General features: G+C 35.6%; 1 protein-coding gene across 22 annotated transcripts in view; it reads right to left on the bottom strand.

The window, feature by feature from the left end:
* Window positions 1-5,279: 5,279 nt before the first annotated feature.
* LOC127006152 (kinesin light chain-like) overlaps window positions 5,280-20,441 on the bottom strand; it is a 125,123-nt gene continuing 109,961 nt past the window's right edge. For 18 of the 22 annotated variants that reach the window (XM_050875741.1, XM_050875778.1, XM_050875758.1 and 15 more), the window contains 3 exons: window positions 15,939-16,066; window positions 11,868-11,922; window positions 5,280-11,700 (listed from right to left, as the gene is read on the bottom strand). In XM_050875741.1, coding sequence (XP_050731698.1) covers window positions 11,650-11,700; window positions 11,868-11,922; window positions 15,939-16,066 — 234 coding nt within the window. In that variant the 3' untranslated portion in view covers window positions 5,280-11,649. The remainder of the gene's footprint in view (window positions 11,701-11,867; window positions 11,923-15,938; window positions 16,067-20,441) is intronic. The other 4 variants (XR_007759248.1, XR_007759271.1, XM_050875823.1 and 1 more) reach the window with 1 other exon arrangement.

Genomic DNA, 20,441 nt, shown 5'->3' with positions numbered 1-20,441 from the left:
ATTCAATTGATTAACATTTTGTATAGTAGGGGAGCTCCCGTGCTCTTGCTCTTGCTCTTGCTGTACAGGTGACCCGTTGGAGAGTCAGGCCTTCGTATCGGCAGTGGCACACCCTGTAAAAATAAAACAACACAAGCAGTATCCATTACAAATTTTCCAATTCCCTATTTCTTGCACACCACATCTTTTCCAGAAAATTCTTCATGGCTTCTATAATTCTATCATTTGCTTCATCACTCAGTCCCAGCAGCAGCAGCATCCATTCCCTCCCTCTCTGTTCTTGCAATCCTCCCATTCACATCCCAGCCCATCTCACTCAGTGCCACCCTCGATCATCATCTCCGTCGTTTCTCTCCGGTACCTCCCACACACCAGTATCACATGCACGACAGTTTCATCCACACCCCTGTCACACATCTGACACACTTTGCTGCGGGACTCAGACCACCTGTAATTTCTTGTATTCACATTCATACACTACGCTCGAGCTTGGAAGAGAAGATCACCACCCAGGCTTCCATCATACCAGCTGACACACTGCGGGCTTCCTTTTCCCTGTACCACTCCAAAGTAGTCTTTCGCTCCGTCACATGCTTCCACCTCCTCAGACTGTCACCTTTCACTGCGCTGTCTATCTCTTCCACTTTCTCACATTCCATTCTAGACCCTCACTATTTCTGTCAATCACCTTCCATTCAAAGAAACGCCTCGATCCCTTCCTCTCTGCTCGCCCACCTGACTCGCATACCACTGTCACCAATCATTCTCATGCAGTTTTTAATCCATTTGCTGTCATGCACACTCCACAAGTAGACCTTCCGTGCCAATCTCGTGTCATCCATTCGTTCCAATCTGACTTTGTATCTAAGGGTAGCCTTCCTAAATCTTTCCCTAAAGGTACTCCACCCCGTATCACCCCTCAATGCTTCCACCGCTGGTCCCGTGGTAGAGTCTTGGCCTTGCGCTTCGGCAGGGTGCCTGGAGCGTATGGGTTCGAGACCTATCCTGTGCCATGGGGGTGGAAAGGTGGGTTCTTTCCAACACCCTCAGCCCCGTTGTTGGGCCTCCTCCTTGACAGAATTGGGTATCTCCACAGATATATATTAGTTTCGCTAGATTGGACATCACGTGACCGCGGGCGAGATTCACAGGCGCCATTTTGAAAGGTTGCGCCAGTCATCAGCTGTATGGGGAAAGCATGGGGAAAACGCGGAAAGAAGAAACAAAAGGCACCCAGTGCTTTGTAATTAACTGCAAGAACTACAAAAATAAAGTTACGAAGAGTAGAGGAATCTCATTTCATAAGTAAGTCAATTTTGGTCACAGTTTTATATGATAATACCCGAAAATCGAGTGTAAAACAGAACACTCCCACTCCCAGCCCTTTGTTTGTTCAGAGAGTTTGTGGAATGTTGATCTCTCTGATAGGGTGAAGTAGGTGGATAATAAGATTTGCTGTTATATTCTTTCTGCTGTGAGTACTTAATAACCACTCTGGAGTGCATATAATGGTCTTGTAGGACCAATGTAATACTAAAAATCGATACGGAAATGTGTTTGGATACGATAGGTTAAGACAGGTTAGACTAGGTTAGATCAGGTTAGGTTAGGATTGGTTAGTTTAGGTTAGGATAGACTGGTTTAGGTAAGAATTGGATAGTTTAGGATATATTAGGATTGGCTATGTTAGGGTAGATTTGGTTAGATTGGTAGACCTAATGGTCAGCCACTGGAGAGACCTATCCAGTATGAAGTATGTAAACCCAAAGATCAGCCTGGTGCGACTGCAGTATCTTGTATTACGAGATGTTGACCCTGATGTCCTGTGTTTGCACTCGCATGTTATGGATACAGCACAAGGAATAGACAACCACAGTTATGACTTGGTCCGTTTGCTGGTCAAGATCTACTTCAATGTGAGGTACTATCATGTGGCTAGGCTACACACACAAAAGTTCCAGGCCAGGAGTGTGCGACAGAAACTAAACAAGTTGGTGTTGTTTAAGGGACAGTAAAATGTGTGAGGGCAAGTCAAGCAATGGGAATGAATATTATATTATTTTATACCTGCCTAAATTTTTGGTGACCACCTCTTTTTTATGTAGCCTAAAATATGTAAAATAAAGTATACAATTACAAAACAGTCGTTGTCTTTGAAAGCCTACACATACAGTAGGCCTACAGTCTATCCTCATAATATAATTAAAAAAAATCAAATTGAGCAAAATAGAAAAAATGAGCCATTCACAAGAGTTTCTTTGGAACTCCTTGCCCTGGCCTTCATATTCACACCCTGCATATGTGCATATGTCCAAATGATAGTTGCCATTTGTTAGATATCCAGATAGAACTCTCTTTCCTGATTGTGTCGGTTTTTACATTTTTGAAATCGGACCAGAATTAAGGTTTTGGGAGCTGTTTTTAGTGCGCTCCTTACCATGTTTGCATGTTAATATTCTGGTGGTGCAATCTTTCAAAATGGCGCCAAGCCCGCTCGCGGCGCGCAATGTAAACAAAATAGGCGTGTCCAATCTAGGTAATACAGATCTGTGGGTATCTCTCTACCAGCCGTCTGGGGGGTTGCGCGGCATGCTCCACCTTCCTCCATTGGGGTATATCCCCCCCCCCCCCCCCAAAGTTTCTTGGAAGGCAGTCTCGCAAATTATGCCGAGCAAAGCTGTTCATCATTTCTTTAGTTATATACATTGTACACTGTACAGTGCGAGTAGTACGGTGCGCAACTATACGTATATTTTGGTCAACATGTTTTTTTCATTTTTTCCTCTATTCGAATTTCAGATCTTTCAGTCACAGTGAAAACCGGGGACATTTCCGGGGACAGCAGTAACCGGGGACAGGTCACTGAAAACGGGGACTGTCCCCGGAAACCGGGGACGTCTGGTCACCCTACTATAGATTCAGATTTCAAAAGTATTGTTAGGTGAGAAATTGAAATAAAGAATATAAAAGAAGTAATCAGTTAGTTTATTTTGTTTTTTTTCTATACGGTTGCATGGTTGCCATGTCAGTGTCAATACACTGACTGAAGCATACATGAAGCAAAATAAACATTGTGAACATTAATGTTATTATCAATGACAACATCCATCAACTGGATGTCAGACTGTAAAGTTGTCTGAAACTGCCAGGATCTCAAATGTAGGCGGAATTTCTGGACAGTAGCTAACTAAGGAGCACACTAATAATTACACAATAAACTATTTCTCCTTTGCTCTTTTCCTTACTATTTAAAAATCAATTTCTTATATTTCAAGCATTTTTCAGCTTACCAAATGCTGGAGACATTAATTTTACTACAGTATTAGTGTGCATTTTAACTGGGAACTGATCACTATCATATTCATCCAATATGAAAATGAAATGAATTCAGTTTCCCAGGAGGTAAAGCCCTAAAACTGTGTAAATTTATGAAAACATTGCTTACAATCAAAATTATCAGCTTAAGCTGCTGGTCTCCAGACCGAGTTATATCAACAACCTCTAGCAACTTTGAGTGGATTCAAATTGTAATTCACACATTTGACTAATAAGGCTGTATGCATCATGAGGTCATAATGTCGCAGAGATGTTATATTATAAGTGTGTCACCAAGTAAAATGGCAAAAGCTGGTTGGGTTAATAACAAAGTTCTGCCATGCTTTGCTCCCCTGACCTGATAATGCTAATTGGCAATGACTAATGACTAACTGGTGTTTGTGTGTATGTGTTCAAAGGTATAAATGTATACTGTACTGCTAGTATTGTTTAATGAAAAATACATATAGTATTTAAACTTAAAAGTTGGAGTTCTTTTTAGTCTTCTATGTTTACCGTCGAGCAACATGCATTATGGTCTTTCTTATGATTTGGGAAAATGTGTTCATATATGTACTGCAGTCATTACAGTGGTTATATTTTCCTCATCTGACAAATTTTCCTCCTCTCCTTATCTGTAAGGCAGCATCTTGTTAATTGGTAGTAGGTACTGGTGGAAGAAGATGCAGTTTTGGCAATAGTGTTTCACCTTTTATGAACATCCCCAGGGACTGTGGATCTATGTTACTGCTGCTAAGATAGGCTGCTTGTGTGTGTGTGTGTGTGTGTGTGTGTGTGTGTGTATTTACCTATTTGCCAATTTGTGTTTACCTATTTGTAGTATACAGGGCCTGAGCTCAAGTTTGGACAGTCCTGTCTCCAAATCTATATGTCTAACTTTTCTTTCATTATATAGACACTGCCTGCTTCAGCAATGTCTTTGTTTAGTCCATTTTATGTATCTACATTCCTGTATGGAAAACTGTACTGCTATATGTCTTTCAAACAAGTCCCCTTTTTCAATTTCTTGTTGTGACCTCTTAGTTGCTTCCTCCCTTCCATCTCAATTAAATAATTTCTATCCAACATGTCCATTCCACTTGTATTCCTGTACAATGCTGTCAGGTCTCCTCTTTCTCTTCTTTCTTCAAGTGTTGGTAGGCCCAATGTGTGTGTGTGTGTGTGTGTGTGTGTGTGTGTGTGTGTGTATATATATATATATATATATATATATATATATATATATATATATATATATATATATATATATATATATATATATATATATATATATATATATATATATATATATATATATATATATATATATATATATATATATATATATATATATATATATATATATATATATATATATATATATATATATATATATATATATATATATATATATATATATATATATATATATAAAGTGAAACACTATTACTAGAATTACATTTGCTACCACTAATAATTCTGAATAACTGTTGCTGTGACCTGACATGATTTTTTGGTCAGAAAATGGTGGATTTGGCAGTAAAAACTGCCAATGATGCTGTTTACCAAGTTGGTTAAATCCAAAATCCGTTACCACAGTTCATTAAATCAAAGGTTCACTGTATGCTCATACAATCTCTGCCTAAAACCTTGAATGATCTGCACTATGCAATACATCATCCATAAATTAAGCAATGAAAAGATATTCCATACTCAGCCAGTTTATATTTGGTTATTGAGCCCTTCTTATGATGTCTTGCCACCATGAGAGCATAGATGAAACAAGGGCAAGGAATCCATGACCATTTGTTAAATCCACATATTCTTGAGCTCCTTAGGTGATGATGTGAAGACAGCCCTTAGTTTAATTTTCACTTCTGTTGACGATATGAGTTTTTTTTTTTTTTTGTTTGTTTGTTTCTACAGTACTTATCAACCACTGTCAAGATTTACATTCTTTTTGATGTTTCTTCAGTACTTATCAACCACTGTCATGATTTACGTGGAAAATAACTGGCCACTATATAATAACACAAAACAGAAATGCTTTGGAAAAGCATCCAAATGTTTCCATCCTCTTTTCAAAGTGGCCACATAGCTAATTAGCTATTTGATCTCCAACAAACTTTCTCAGGTTGAGAAAGATGGCCATGAGTTCTTAACTGTGTAATATTTCAAATCTCATTGAACCATAGCATCTAAACCACAATAAACCATGGCAAACACATACATGGGTTGCAAACTTACACATGGTCAAGCTTTTTAGGGGTGCACATATATTATATTGTGCACACACACACACACACACACACACACACACACACACACACACTTTTACCACAATACTCAAATAGTGGTTTTCCATTTTTAATCAATTAAAATAATTTCAAATATTGAAAATCACATTCACACATTTTTTTGTAAGTTTAAAAATGTGTTATTATTTGTGCAATTGTGCCTGGAGCAGAATACACAATAATATTTATCTGGAATGTAATAGATTACAAGTTGTATATCTACTTTAAAGTAAAACTAAATGAATAAATAAATAAATAAATAAATGAATGATCTTCATTTATAAACTTTTTCCTTAGTAGTACTGGTCCTAATTTTCTTTTGGCTTAGTTGCAAACAGTATGATGCACTCATAATTTTCTTTTAAGATGACATTGCAAAACAAACAAACAAAAAAATGTATGCAGAGAGTAAATACAAAATTTGAAACAGCAGGTCGCTGAGACATGCTAAATTTATTCATTTTACAGCATTACTTGAGTGAGGAAAAAATACTGAGAAGATAAAAAAAAGTTCTGTAGCTGAGGGCTCTGAACCCCAAACAAACTTTTATATTGGCACCGCCAAGTTTTTTTTTTTACTGGTGTTAGATGCTAGGAGGAAAACCAAGAGACAACCATTACATACTTAGATATTTAGTATGTAATAATCTCATTTTTCATAATATATTTGTTTTTAACTACAAATGAAAGGATGAATGATGACCAGTAACACTGACTCATACATTTATAATGGCTTCATCTGTGCCACAGGAAATTACACCTGCCCAGGTCTAGCATGAAGCAAATCAGATTCATTGCAAATTTAATGCAATACATATTGCATCAGTAGAAGTTTTATGTTGAGACATTACAGTAGCCAGACAATGTTGTCACATACCTTATTTATTTATGTATTTTTAATTTATTTTTTTATCTTTATTGCTCACTGTAGTTATGTGATTTTATGAAACATTTTCATTTTGTATTAGCATGTCTCAGTGATCACTGTAGTGTAAAAGTGTGAAGCAAATGACAATTTTGTGGGAGAAAAATAATTATGTGTATATATATATATATATATATATATATATATATATATATATATATATATATATATATTTATATATATATAGAGAGAGAGAGAGAGAGAGAGAGAGAGAGAGAGAGAGAGAGAGAGAGAGAGAGAGAGAGAAAAATTATGCCATTTAGTGCTGGTTAGAGCAGAGCTAATGAATCAGGTGAGCTGAAAGTTCATATTGTAACTGTGGATGAGGTAAAGAATGCTTTGAAAGGAATGAGTAGGGGTAAAGGAGATGCCCCAACTATAGTTCTAATCGATGATATAGGCGATTTTATACTTAATATACTAACTCAAATATATACACACACCGAATTCCTAGAGCCTGGAAAAATCCCTCTCATATATATATATATATATATATATATATATATATATATATATATATATATATATATATATATATATATATATATATATATATATATATATATATATATATATATATATATATATATATATATATATATATATATATATATATATATATATATATATATATATATATATATATATATATATATATATATTCCCCAGAAGGTAACACAAAAGACTAATACTGACCAACTAGTCTTCTCCCTGTAACCAAGAAACTTTTCACTAAGACCATAACAAACAGAATAAATGCAACACTACATTAAAAGCAACTACTGAATCAAGCTGAATTTCATAGTGGATACTCAATAACTGACTGCACTGACATCAACCTACTGAAAAATAGCCAAGTACAATAAAGCACTATGCATGGCTTTCATACATCATGAGGAAGTATATGACTCAGTTAAAACTTCAGGAGTCATCAGGAAATCAGAAGGAAGAGTATTTAAATCATACATAAGGGTGCTGGAAGGTATCTAGAGACAACATGGCAACCATTAAACTCTGCAAGCAAGAAAATTTAAATTAAGAAAGGCATTAGGGAAGCTGACAATCTCTCCAACCCTTCATGGCTTGATAGAAGAAATAATTAAGAAATTAGAGTGGGATAACATAGGAATCAAGACAGATAAATAATTAAGAAATTAGAGTGGGATACCATGGGAGTCAAGATAGATGGTGAATATATTAACAACTTTAGATTCACAATTGACATAGTTTTACCAAGTGATTCTGAGAAAAGCTTAGAAAGAATGCTTGAGAAACTTCATATTATAAAAGTAGGTCTGAAAATGAATAGGAAGAAAATTAAAGTAGCATTAAACGATAAGTTGACAGAGCAATACATAGGTAATGATCAAAAACAAAAATTTTGAGGAAAAAAAGCCTGTGATAAAGCAGAGAGAATAGAAATAAGATGGAGAAATTTTGATTGACAATAACATCATGAATATCAACCTGCCACTTTGTCTGGAGAGAAAGGTGTGCAATCATTGTATCTTTCCAGTACCAACATATAATTCACAAACTTTGTGCCTCACAAAATACTCAAAGAGAAAGCTAAGAAATGCACAAAGAGTGTGGAAAGGAAAATGCTTGAAAGAACATGGGGATACAGGAAGCAAGCAATATGGATTAGAGAACAAAGGTTGAATGGATTTTAATGACAATTAAGAACAAGAAATAGTTTTAGGCAGGTAATAATTATCATACTTAGAACTGATAAAGGATGGAAAACCAAAGTAACAAAGTGGCAACACAGGAATTTTTGAAGACAGGGTATATGGATGACCAGGGCGAGATGAAAGCAGGGCATTTGCTAGAGCAGTATCAAGTACACTAACATCAGACAGAGAGAGGTAGAGAATGCTGGTAAAGGCCTTTGTCCTACATATAGCTAGTAAAAGCTGAAGATGCTGATGATGATAAGCAAACTTGCCTTTTCAAAGTAATCATTTTCTTAACTGTGCTCATATTATATATATATATATATATATATATATATATATATATATATATATATATATATATATATATATATATATATATATATATATATATATATATATATATATATATATATATATATATATATATATATATATATATATATATATATATATATATATATATATATATATATATATATATATATATATATAAAGTAAAGAAATCATATCATGTGATATCATTATGTGATAAATTAAAACAACTAAAGCAGGTAAAGGGTGGGATTATAACAAATAATTGATCAATGCAGTAGTTTCAGCATTTATATTCAGATCTTTGCAATTCAGGTAAGTAAACAAACTACCCATATTAACCTTTGATATTACTCAATGCGTATGTACACATATACAGTGACTTGGGTGACATCCAATAGCCAAAGAAATAGATTATCTGAACAGCCACAAGTTCACTCCTCTCTGGATAAACAGACTGTTTCTGCTTTATCATTATTATTGTTATTTCTGTCATCATCATTATCATTATTATAGTTGCTATTATTATACATTTTTCTAATATTATTATAGACCTTTCCTTTGCAGCTTCACTTTTTTTTTTTTTAAACAGCAAAGGGACTTAATTCCACAAGCCAAACACAATAACATGAAAACAATATAGCAATGTTGGGTTATCTATAACTAGTGTTAGCCAGGATATTTTCATACCTTTTACCAGTAGCATGTGATATTATAACTAGTTTTTGAGATCAACCTTGCCCAATATGAGCATTTAATATCTAAAAATCATAATGTTAAAGTAAACATTTTTGTATCATAACCTTTATATTTCTCAAGGACACACCCACACTCACACCCACCCACACCCACAGATGCATGGACGAACACACACACACACACAATGTGATTATATATATATATCTATATATCTATATATATATATATATATATATATATATATATATATATATATATATATATATATATATATATATATACACACACACACACACACACACACACAATGTCAAGCCTGACTTTCATACCACCAGTGCCGAATTGTTTTATCTATATTAAAGCCATGCTCTAGGCTGATAATTTTTCTTTTAAGAACAGAAAATGATTGGAAATTATTTCATCTTGACTTCTACAATTATTTATTGTACATAGAATCAGTGTGTATTCTTGCAAAGCCTGTTCATATAATTTCCCACAAAAATCCAAAGAGTACAATAATTTTGCTACATATTCAGCATTGTTAATTGTTTCAGATTTTTCTTTATCATACTCTTTTAATATAATGAGATGGTTACACATCCCAAACAACTAAATGTTATTGTCATTGCTATCTGGTTGAAGTTTTAGAATGTTTTGGGACAGTTTTAATCTAAGCTTTCAACTGTGTAAAGTACTTTTTGCAAATTATGCTTTTAGAATAAATATGAAGTTGCATCAATTGACCATATACAGTATATATATATATATATAGATATATATATATATATATATATATATATATATATATATATATATATATATATATATATATATACACAATGGTGGGCACGGTTTCACTAATCCGCTAACCGCTAATTAGCAAAGCTAACATTTTCGTTAGCTGATTAGCGTTTTCACTAACTTTGGAAATAGTTAGCGGACCAATTAGCTTCCGCTAAGTGTAGTTCCTCCTCCGCTAAGTCGAGTCCACTAAAAAATTCATACAGGTTTGGTCTTGTCCATTGTGGGCAGGCACAGCACCAGTTGAGCCACATGGTGCAATAATTCCAGGGCTTCCACTTTTGGGCAAATTATGCCTTAAAGTAGGGTAACTGGACAATTATTAGGGAAACTTTTTGGTATTTTAGGGTAATGCATCTTCCATTACCAACTCTTTGAACTCGGGATTTAATAACAAGATTTCGATGTTTTCCGCCTGACAAGAAGCAAACTTAAAATAATAAAAATAAGTGTGAGTTATGGGAAAATGTTAGAAGTGCGTAAATTTGCGGGAATTCTTGGGTAAAATATACGGATTTAGGATAAACTGGAGGCTTCTTTCTCTTCTTGTTGTTGCCTGTTGGGTTCTTTGTTCAGCTCAGCTGTGACGTTGTCACCGTGTAGTCGCGTTCATTATTGCCACCTTGTTTATCGTTATCGACGTCATGGAAGGTGACCAGAGTGAGAACGTTTTTGTTCTGCCTGAGGATGCTGACCCTGTTAGGGAAATGGCAGCAGCTGTGGGTGAGGTGGAGGACACTCAAGCTGATGGCCAGGAGTCCCAGAAGTTCCAGAACCTGTGGCCCCACCTGGAGAAGTACTATGTCCTTAAATCAAGAGATATGACGAATGTCAATGTAATACACTTCTGGTGCGTCATGTGCCAACCCAAGGAGACCATCATTAACGGACAGATGGGGTTTTAGAGCCAAAATACTAAACCAAAGCTAAATCCATTTAAAAAAAAGTTAACAGTTAGCAGTTAGAGTTAGCATCCGCTAATTTCTTTATCAGCTTAGCAGTTTAGCATTAGCGAAGCTAACTTTTCGGTTAGCAGTGCCCACCACTATATATATATATATATATATATATATATATATATATATATATATATATATATATATATATATATATATATATATATATATATATATATATATATCATCATCATCATCATCATTGTCGCTTAACGTCCATATTTTTCCATTCAAAGTGGGGTCAGACGGGCGATGACTCTCCTCCACATCTGTCGATCTTGTGCCATATTTTCCTCTATTGCCAATATATATATGTATATGTGTGTGTGTGTGTGTGTGTATATATATATATATATATATATATATATATATATATATATATATATATATATATATATATATATATCTATATATATATATCTATATATACACACACACAGTAAATATAAAATTCAATATATATATATGCATCAATTACAACATTAATGGCTTTTTCAAGATTGTATACTTATATACTTGAAAGATGTAAACACCTACATTAACACCTGAATCATTACACTTGTAAGAGAAAATTCTACAAAATGGGTATTATAAGGTCAGCTTTGCAATCAGCAGTAGTGAAGAGGCGAGAGACTGATTGGTCAGGGTGAAGCAGAAACAGCTGGTCAAGATATGTGCTCTGAGCTGACAGCTCGACCACGCAGAGCAAGAGGGACCTGAAAACATTTTTAAAGAGAGTCACATAAGAATACCTGAAGGCAAAATATTGCATCACAACACGATACTTCAGGAGATAGTAAAATGGATGTATTTTTAAATGTACAGTCACTTAAACTATTAATTCAACTACGTGTATATTCATTCTATCAAGGAAATTACAAACCTCTCTATTTTCTTCTTGTCCACTAAGAACGGACAGAGAACTTGCCCGTTTCAGTCTGCAACAGAGGAAAAAAATAGTAGTAAGGTTATAGTACTGTTAAATTATCAAAGTTAAAGGAGAATCTATGGAAGATGAGATCTATAACAAGATTAATACTAAGCAAAATTCAGAAAACATGAAATAATGATGTTATAAAATACCAAACTTTATTTTCCTGTTTATAATGGTCAAATATACCATTACAATATACTGACATTCAAATTATCTAGTATGAATGAATGTACATAAACATTCGACCCTCATTTTCCTGTATGAAATGAGGGGGGCACCTGTCCAGGAATCACAAAAGTCCAGGAAACGGAAATCGCTACAGTCCAAAGGCAACGACCAAGTCCCAGACCTTACTCAGTTCGGCAATCACCAATATTTAATACCTGCCCAAGACTTTTACCACATTTTGTACAGCAGATTTAAGCAGCACAGCAAAGAGGTTTACTAAAACAAATTATTTGAAGACTTGCATTACATGTCAATAAAGTACACACCATTGGCGATGGTCAAGACGTGCCTGCCATTTTCTTTTTTGACGAGGTGCTTAAGAATACCATACCATGCAATTTTTTTACTAATGAATGCCTCCTTCTATGAAAATCAGATAATAAAAATATGAAATAGATATAAAAAATTGGATCATAACTACAAGCAGCTGCTCAGATGATACATGCAAACAAACAGGCACCATGTCGATGGTGGTGATGCAGTGTTCACCATTTTCTTCAACTCTCAGTTTGGTCAAAAATATCATACTAATGAGAATTATATATATATATATATATATATATATATATATATATATATATATATATATATATATATATATATATATATATATATATATATATATATATATATATATATATATATATAAATACACACACACACACTTGATACCAGTATATACTGTATTTACATGCATATGTAAATTCACAATGCAGTTGCTCACCAGCATGAGACAACAACAAACAGATATGTCCGGCATGCATGCAGCCACTTAGCAAGTGTTGTGGAAAGTGACCAGGGAATGGAATCTGATGTATGGTCGGACTTGTGTTTTGATACTCGGACTTGGCTAGGCACATGTCTGGCAACCGCCAGGGCAAGTTGGACCCCAGATATTTGGCCTGGAATTCTATTTTGGTTCCTGTACTTGACTGGGCATATGTCCGACAATTGCCAGACCCCAAATTTTATCCAGGAAATCCGATATCAAGGATATTGAGGGTTGACTGTAATGGACTGAGTGGAGTTCAGAGATCATTTATCCCTACCACATCATCTGCATTTTATTCTAAATTTCTACTAGCATATTAAAATTCTATTAAAAAATATGATGGTTTTGTGGATGAAAGATTATAGACAGCTGCAGCTGCGTGATGTTACTGCACCCCTTGGCTGTTGGCAGCCACCCCAAGGCCAAGTGTCAGTCGCCTCCAGGCTGTCGTAGTGATCATTAGTCTGACGTGTCTCCCCCACAACCATGTTTTGTTTTCTGCACTTATGAGTAGTGACTGTGGTATTACATTTTTATTATGGCACCTACCAAGGAACTGAGCGAAGAAAAAATTGCTTAGATCATTGCTTCAAAGGACGCAGGCCACCAAGCTAAGGAAATAACTGAGTTGGTGGGTGTGGCAAAGTTGACAGTGAAGAAGTACCATGTGCATTTCAAAGAGGAAAACAGTGGTAATATGTAATCACAAAAACCTGTCTGGTTGTCCCAATAAGACTTTTTCAAGGACTGAGAACATTCTAATGTGAGGGGTACTCTCCAATGAACATTTCAGAAGGTTCACAGACCTTGAAGATGTCTTCCTGGATGACCAGACTGAGGTTTCTGTGATTGTGTCTCAATGCTGTTTTTCTCTCTGTCATGCACACAGTCACAGTACTTCCTCACTGTCTGCCACACCAATCAACTCTGTTATTTCCTTAGTTTGGTTGCCTGCATCCTTAAAAGCAATGATCTGAGCAATGGTTTCTTAGCTCAGTTCCTTGGTAGGTGCTATAATAGCAATGCAATACCACAGTCACTACTTATAAGAGCAAAAAACAAAGCATGGTTGTGGGGAAAGACACGCCAGGCCACCGATCGCTACGACAGCCTGGAGACAACTGGCACCTGGCCTTGGGGTGACTGCCAACAGCTAAAGGATGCAGTGATGTTTTTTAGCCGCCACATACTTCTGTCTAAAATCTTTCACTCACATACTTTTCCTGCCATAAGTATACAACATCTCAACCAAAGCACTGCATACTTTTGATGAGTCCTGTATAGCATTTATTTGCCTGTTTGTGTACACACTGCTGTATTGTTTGTTCTGAATTTGTTAACTGCAGTATTACTTTTTTTAGTATGTTCTTTGGCATGCAAATGATGGTAAAAAATTTACTCTCCTTTATTTAAAATAATATTTTTGTTTTGATTGACAATGATGTTGGGTACCAATTGCTATATCAAAAGATTAATCAACATGAATAGTTCTGGCATATGAATGTTTCAAAGATATGATGTGATGATACAATGACATCTAATGAGTGTAGTGTATGTGTAAGAACTAGAAAGGCAGCATTGGGCTACTGTGTGTTGTCATCCCACCCAGCAAGCAACACGCCCAGGGGCATGCCTGCCCACCATTGGTTCACTGTCCATTTCTATACTGCTGTCATTGGTCTAGTGATAGTGCCCTAATTGAGGCCTCAACACTCTAGGGTCTAGAGACATGCTGCACACCACACTGCCTAGTTGTGCAGAAGCCTTCTCAAGCAAGCTGCATGCTCCTTCTCAAAGTTGTGCATTTACCACCCCTCTCCCATTTTATCACCCAGGGTGGAGGAACCTGAGTAGCCTAATGACCCACCTCCACTTGCTCCACTATATTTGTACCTCTCCACTGGAAATCACAGAATCCCAAAGACCAACTCAGGGATTTTCGCCTCACTGCCAACCAGAGGGAATCTGGCTTGTCCCGACCTGAACTAACATGGTACTCTCCCATCCTCTTATCCTCAATCCCAATTCATTTAATTTTCCTTGTATTTAGTTTGATAACTGTAAAATTAAAACTTAATGGCTGCCAAGTGCTAGATAAACTATTTATTATTATTATCACTGAAGAAAGAAAACAGGGGTGTATTGAAGTGACTGTATTCCCTACTAGTTTCAATTATTATTATTATTATTATTACTATATGTCAACTAAGGTCACTCCCACCCTTTCTTTTAGTGGATATTAGTGATAAGCAAAATCAGAAAAGAGGAGCCAAGTGATAACAAACAATAAGAAAAGTTGCAATGATTTTGAGGATTTGAAGCTGGATAAACCACAACTAATATGGGGGCAAGATACATTTGTTCAGGCTGGGACAGGTGACTTTGCATACAGAGTGTAATACAAGTTGTGTAAAATTTTCACACTCGAAAGAAGATCTGAATCATAGTATTAACCTGCAATATAAGGAAGAACAGCATTGTTTCAGAGAACACATTGCATTCTGCTTCATAGTGGCACAAGCCCCAACATGGGTGCATTGGTCACTGCCTGCTGGTGCTGGCGTGAGTGCTTTGCCATTCATCCTGGCTTTCTTGGTTACCCATAAAAATCACTTACCTAGACACTTATTTTTGTCGTCACATTCTTTAATCCTCATAGTTTATTAATTTTCACTCATTCTGTTAGCAATCAATAACTTTTGAAAATTATATGACAAAGGCAAACCAGGGGAGCAGGGAAGAATGAAGTGCTGCTAGGGAAAGGCGGAAGAGCTCATTATAATATGAGGAATGATTAGTGTGCATGATGAAAAAGAAAGCTGAGCTGAGTGATACTTATTGGATTTGATTAAAAATACATCTGGTGACTACTCTAAGTGAAGTTATTTAATTTCAATGGTACTTCATATCTTGTAATAATCAAGGTTCATACTATTCATAAATCAAATACATGTATGATTACCAAAATTCTAAATTAGTTTGATGCTTTTCCTTAGACAGTTTGGTAAAAAAAATCTTACCTTGCATCATAGTCCTCTTTGCCCTCTTCTTTTCCTCGTAGTTTGTGTACTAGCTTGGTACTTGACTTGACAATGGATGTTCGCAACTTGTGGAAAGAGGTGGACCTCCGAAGACGACCAAACTCATACTATATGGCAAACATTGCATCACACATATGGCAAGTATTCAGTATTGTGACAATGGTGGTAATAGTGGTGGCAGCAGTGGCAGAAATGGAAAATATTTACCTTAGAAAGCATAACTAATATATATGGAAATTATCTTGCTTTAGTTTGGTTTGGTTGTTCAGTCATTGTAATGATAATGTCATCAGCCAATGAACATCAGAGAGAAAGAAGATATGGAATGGGTAAAGCAGATTATAAAAAGTAAATGAAGAGGATACAAAGTGGGAGGATAAAGTAGAGGAGATACACCATATAGGCTGTTATAAAGAGCCACTATGGGTTAAATTTAAGACCCAGAGTGCAACACATAAGGTGTTAAACGGATCATGGCATCTAAACAAGCTGAAAAATGTGATATCTGTAACATGACACAATAATAAAGAAAATGTAGCAATGGTTATTGAAGTAATGTTCCAATAATTCTCATCAAAATGCTTATCCCACCACCACCATCACATACCACCACTGAAATTGAACTGAGGAAAGTATTGTGCAAATCTAGTCATTACTCATGCACACAACTCCTCTACAAGCAAGATCTAATCAATTACACATGCAAAACTAGTGATAAGGGTGAATAATGCATCACCAATATACGTATATACAGACCCACCAGTGGTCCTTGAACTTGCCTGACCTGATATATAATCTACCAGCATATCCATTTATCATATACATATCATACTTAACTCATAATGACATTTTTCTGGCAGTGAACTTAAACTCTGGGGTTATTCATCTGTATATAGAATTTGCACCTGTTATGGTAGCTGTATGAGTGGGCTTAGGTGTTAATGTATATCATATTGTACCGCATTTTATCAGCATTTGTAATGACAAGATTTAATCATAATTAACAAACTCTGAAAATGTTTTGTTTACTTAGTGGCAGTATTTCACATACATGTCACACAAACAAATTATTCTGAAAAAAAAAAGACTATATTGTAGATATCTAGTGAACTCTGTGACCCTCAATCTTCCACATGATGTAATATTTTTCCTTGGTAGAATCATTACCATTATTTCATTTTATTAAGTTATCTAGCCATGTAACCCTTGAAACAATTTTCCTTTCAAGTTATCTGATGATGGGTGCAATGCTCAAGAAGAAACCCCAGCCCATATATGTGCTTGCAAACTCATGCCTGAAGTCAATCTCTGATGAGCTCAAGAAGTCCCTGAAGCATTATAAGCCTATAAAAATGCAACTGCCATATTTATCTGTGTAGAGTAAGTTAAATGATAAAACTGTGGGTTGCTTGTTCACTTTATCTATTACACCATGAACAAGACCCATCCATTAGATGGGTTCCTAGTGAACCCCACTATTCTTATGTCCTACACCAAGGTATGTGAAGCTCTTCAGGATATTGATGTTCTTACCACATGTCTAAACAGTCATTACTGCTTCAGCCTGCAAGCCTTCAAGCACCTTGAGTCTTAAAAGTATAACTTTCTCACATATTATACCTAGAACCATAATTAGAACTGGCACAGACTCCATAAACTAAACTAAGCTAAGATTCTTTGGAACAAAAATGACTCTTTTGGTGAAAACAGAATCTGCCATTTTATCAACATGTCATAACTTACAACTTGGTCACTTGATGTTTGTTTCTGGTAAAGAGATAAACACAATCTTCCAGTATCAGTTTTAGTAAGGTATAGGAACCTAGAGGTTCCTGTGTTGCAATATTAATATGGTGACTTTGCAAATAGAGCATCCATTGCAGTAAAATCATAAAAAAATGTAAAATGAAACAATAAAAATTTTAACAAAATATAAACCTACTGAATAACAATGAAACGCACTGATGTCTGGAAGTTTGTGGTTCCCTCAATGTGAAAGTACAATGTGAGGATAGTTTTTCTTCAGTTATATGCATGCATTGCATCCTAGTGCATTGAGGATTTCCATTACACTGAACATCCATGACTGCAAGCACTGTATATGAATAAATATTATAAAAACTTTAACAAGAAGTAGTTTTGAACAGTTCTTAATGGTTGAATGAGGGAAACATTTTGTCCAGTGAACTGAAGTTTAGCCTGTGCAGCATCTGATGGCTCAGTGTTACACATTGACATGCTATTGTGACTAACACGAGTTGTAATTTAGTGCATGAGAAGGAAACATTCTGAAAAGCAAGGTCTTGTTGCTACTTTTTCATGATCATCAGTTTGGATGCCATGGAATATTTGGTTACAAAGTAGACTACTTCCATTATCAGTCTCCACATAACACAAAGCAGATGTATGGAGATAAATAAAGAAAATAACCAATATAGAAATATAAAATGCCATAACATATTATAGCTCATCAAACACCAAAATTATCCTATTGAGGAGTGGGTAAAAAAATGCATAATGGCATCTTGCATCTCATTTCTGACCCATTGTTCTTCTGCGTTACCTTTAGTAGTCACCTTACGCTTCCCTATTCTTGAAAATTTTGGGGGGTGGCTTTCATACCTTGTGCAGTCTAGATTCTTAATCAGTTTTGCAGTTATAGGGGGAAAATAATCAGAAAAGGTCAACTTAATTTGACACAGGAACTGAAGTAGCATCAAGAATTTTTTTTTTTTTTTTTTTTTTCAGAATCTTCCACTAGTGTCTAATAAATGATAACACATGGTATTACAGGACAATGATGCCACATGCACAAGACCCTTTTCCTGGTATACCTGAGTCAATAGGTCAATGTTTCCCACTTACCATGGCACTGGTATTCAGTGAGTACAAGGCAACAAAAGAGGGAGGCCACAGTATGTTATAATTTAAATTATTATCATGGATGCACCACATATATGTGTATTGTTCCATGTGAATTAAATTGCATTCCAATGGCATTTCAATCTTTACTGTGCAAATTAACTTGTGTCCAAGCAAAATTTTGAATATGAATGGTCAAAATGACCGAGGTATTACTTACTATTCTCTGGTGATTGTGCAGTCTGCAGTTGCTGAGATCATGACTCCCCTTTATTTTTCTTCCTGTTCTATTTTCTATATATTTCCCTGCTTTTCAATTTCCTACTGAACACTGCTGCCACACACAGCTACAGTATATGCTCCCAACTTTACCTTACCACCATTTTTTGTCTCATGTAGTCATAGCTAAAGTATGAAATACTGTCTACTTTTGTTTATTCTATCAGCCTATAATACCCCTTTTCAAAACATTCCTGTGTGTGGTCCTGAAGACCACCTATCAACCCGGGCTCTAGAAGAAGCTGTACAGTGCAAGTGAAATTAAGAATGAGCTCCGGGGGGCAGCATGAGTCAACAATAATGGCACCACTATAAACAATTGCCTGCGCCATGACGGGCTCAGGCCAACCATCAGACCCATATGGATTAGCCTACCAGCACTATAAGCCACATGAAAAAAAAAGGTTATGCAATCAGGGATACAACATTCAAGTTCTTAAAATTGCTTTAGTGCATGTGTGTGTGTGTGTGTGTGTGTGTGTGTGTGTGTGTGTGTGTGTGTGTGTGTGTATTTATTTGCCTTATTGCAACAATATATTTCCATCAATGTGATTTATGAAACATATATGATGAGTTTTAAAATTATTTGAAACATTGACTATTAACCCTCTCGTGGACGATGACGCGTTTCGTGTCATCAAGGATAAAAGGTCCTGGCGCACGATGACGCAAAATGTTTCATAAAAGTTAAAAAAATTGATTAAAAATTAAGTTTTCAGTGAAAGTGCGTCAAATTTGGGAGCGTAATTTGTTGGGATAAGTTTCTTAATGGTAACATATGGTAACCTTTCTAAGGAGAGTCAGCGTAGATGAGGAGCACGGAGCAATTTTTAGTTGTTACTCTACTCTGACAGGAGAGGTGTGTCCGCTGCCTGCCGTCCCTTTAAACCAAGAGTGCGTGGGCTCTAGGCAACCAACACCAGAGATATTCAATATTCTTTACATATGTTCAGCTATAAAGTTGCCTCAGGAACTTTCGAGCTAGCAAGTGGGGAAGATATGATACTTAGTTACGGGCAGTGAAAATTGCGTATATTGCGCGGGGAACTTCATTGGTGACGTTACCACACGATACCTACAAGGGTTGGTGTAGTTTTGAAGCTGGCATCTTCTTCCATATGAAATTAGCTATATAATGCTATAAAATTTATTTACAAATGATAAAAAAAACATCGGATAATAGTAAAAGAAAATGAGATGGAGTGTCAACTCTGTAATTATTTTGAAAAAAATACAGTTTTCTTGGTGTAACTTGGGAACTAATATGAGGATTTTGAGGATACCATAAGAATCCTCACTAAATTCCGCTTTGAAACATATATTCGGCTAAAAAAGTTGGCC

Source organism: Eriocheir sinensis, chromosome 3, assembly GCF_024679095.1.
Source record: "Eriocheir sinensis breed Jianghai 21 chromosome 3, ASM2467909v1, whole genome shotgun sequence".
Classification (NCBI taxonomy): domain Eukaryota; kingdom Metazoa; phylum Arthropoda; class Malacostraca; order Decapoda; family Varunidae; genus Eriocheir; species Eriocheir sinensis.
Note: the sequence above shows the minus strand (reverse complement) of the source record. Positions and strands in the feature narration are given on the sequence as shown.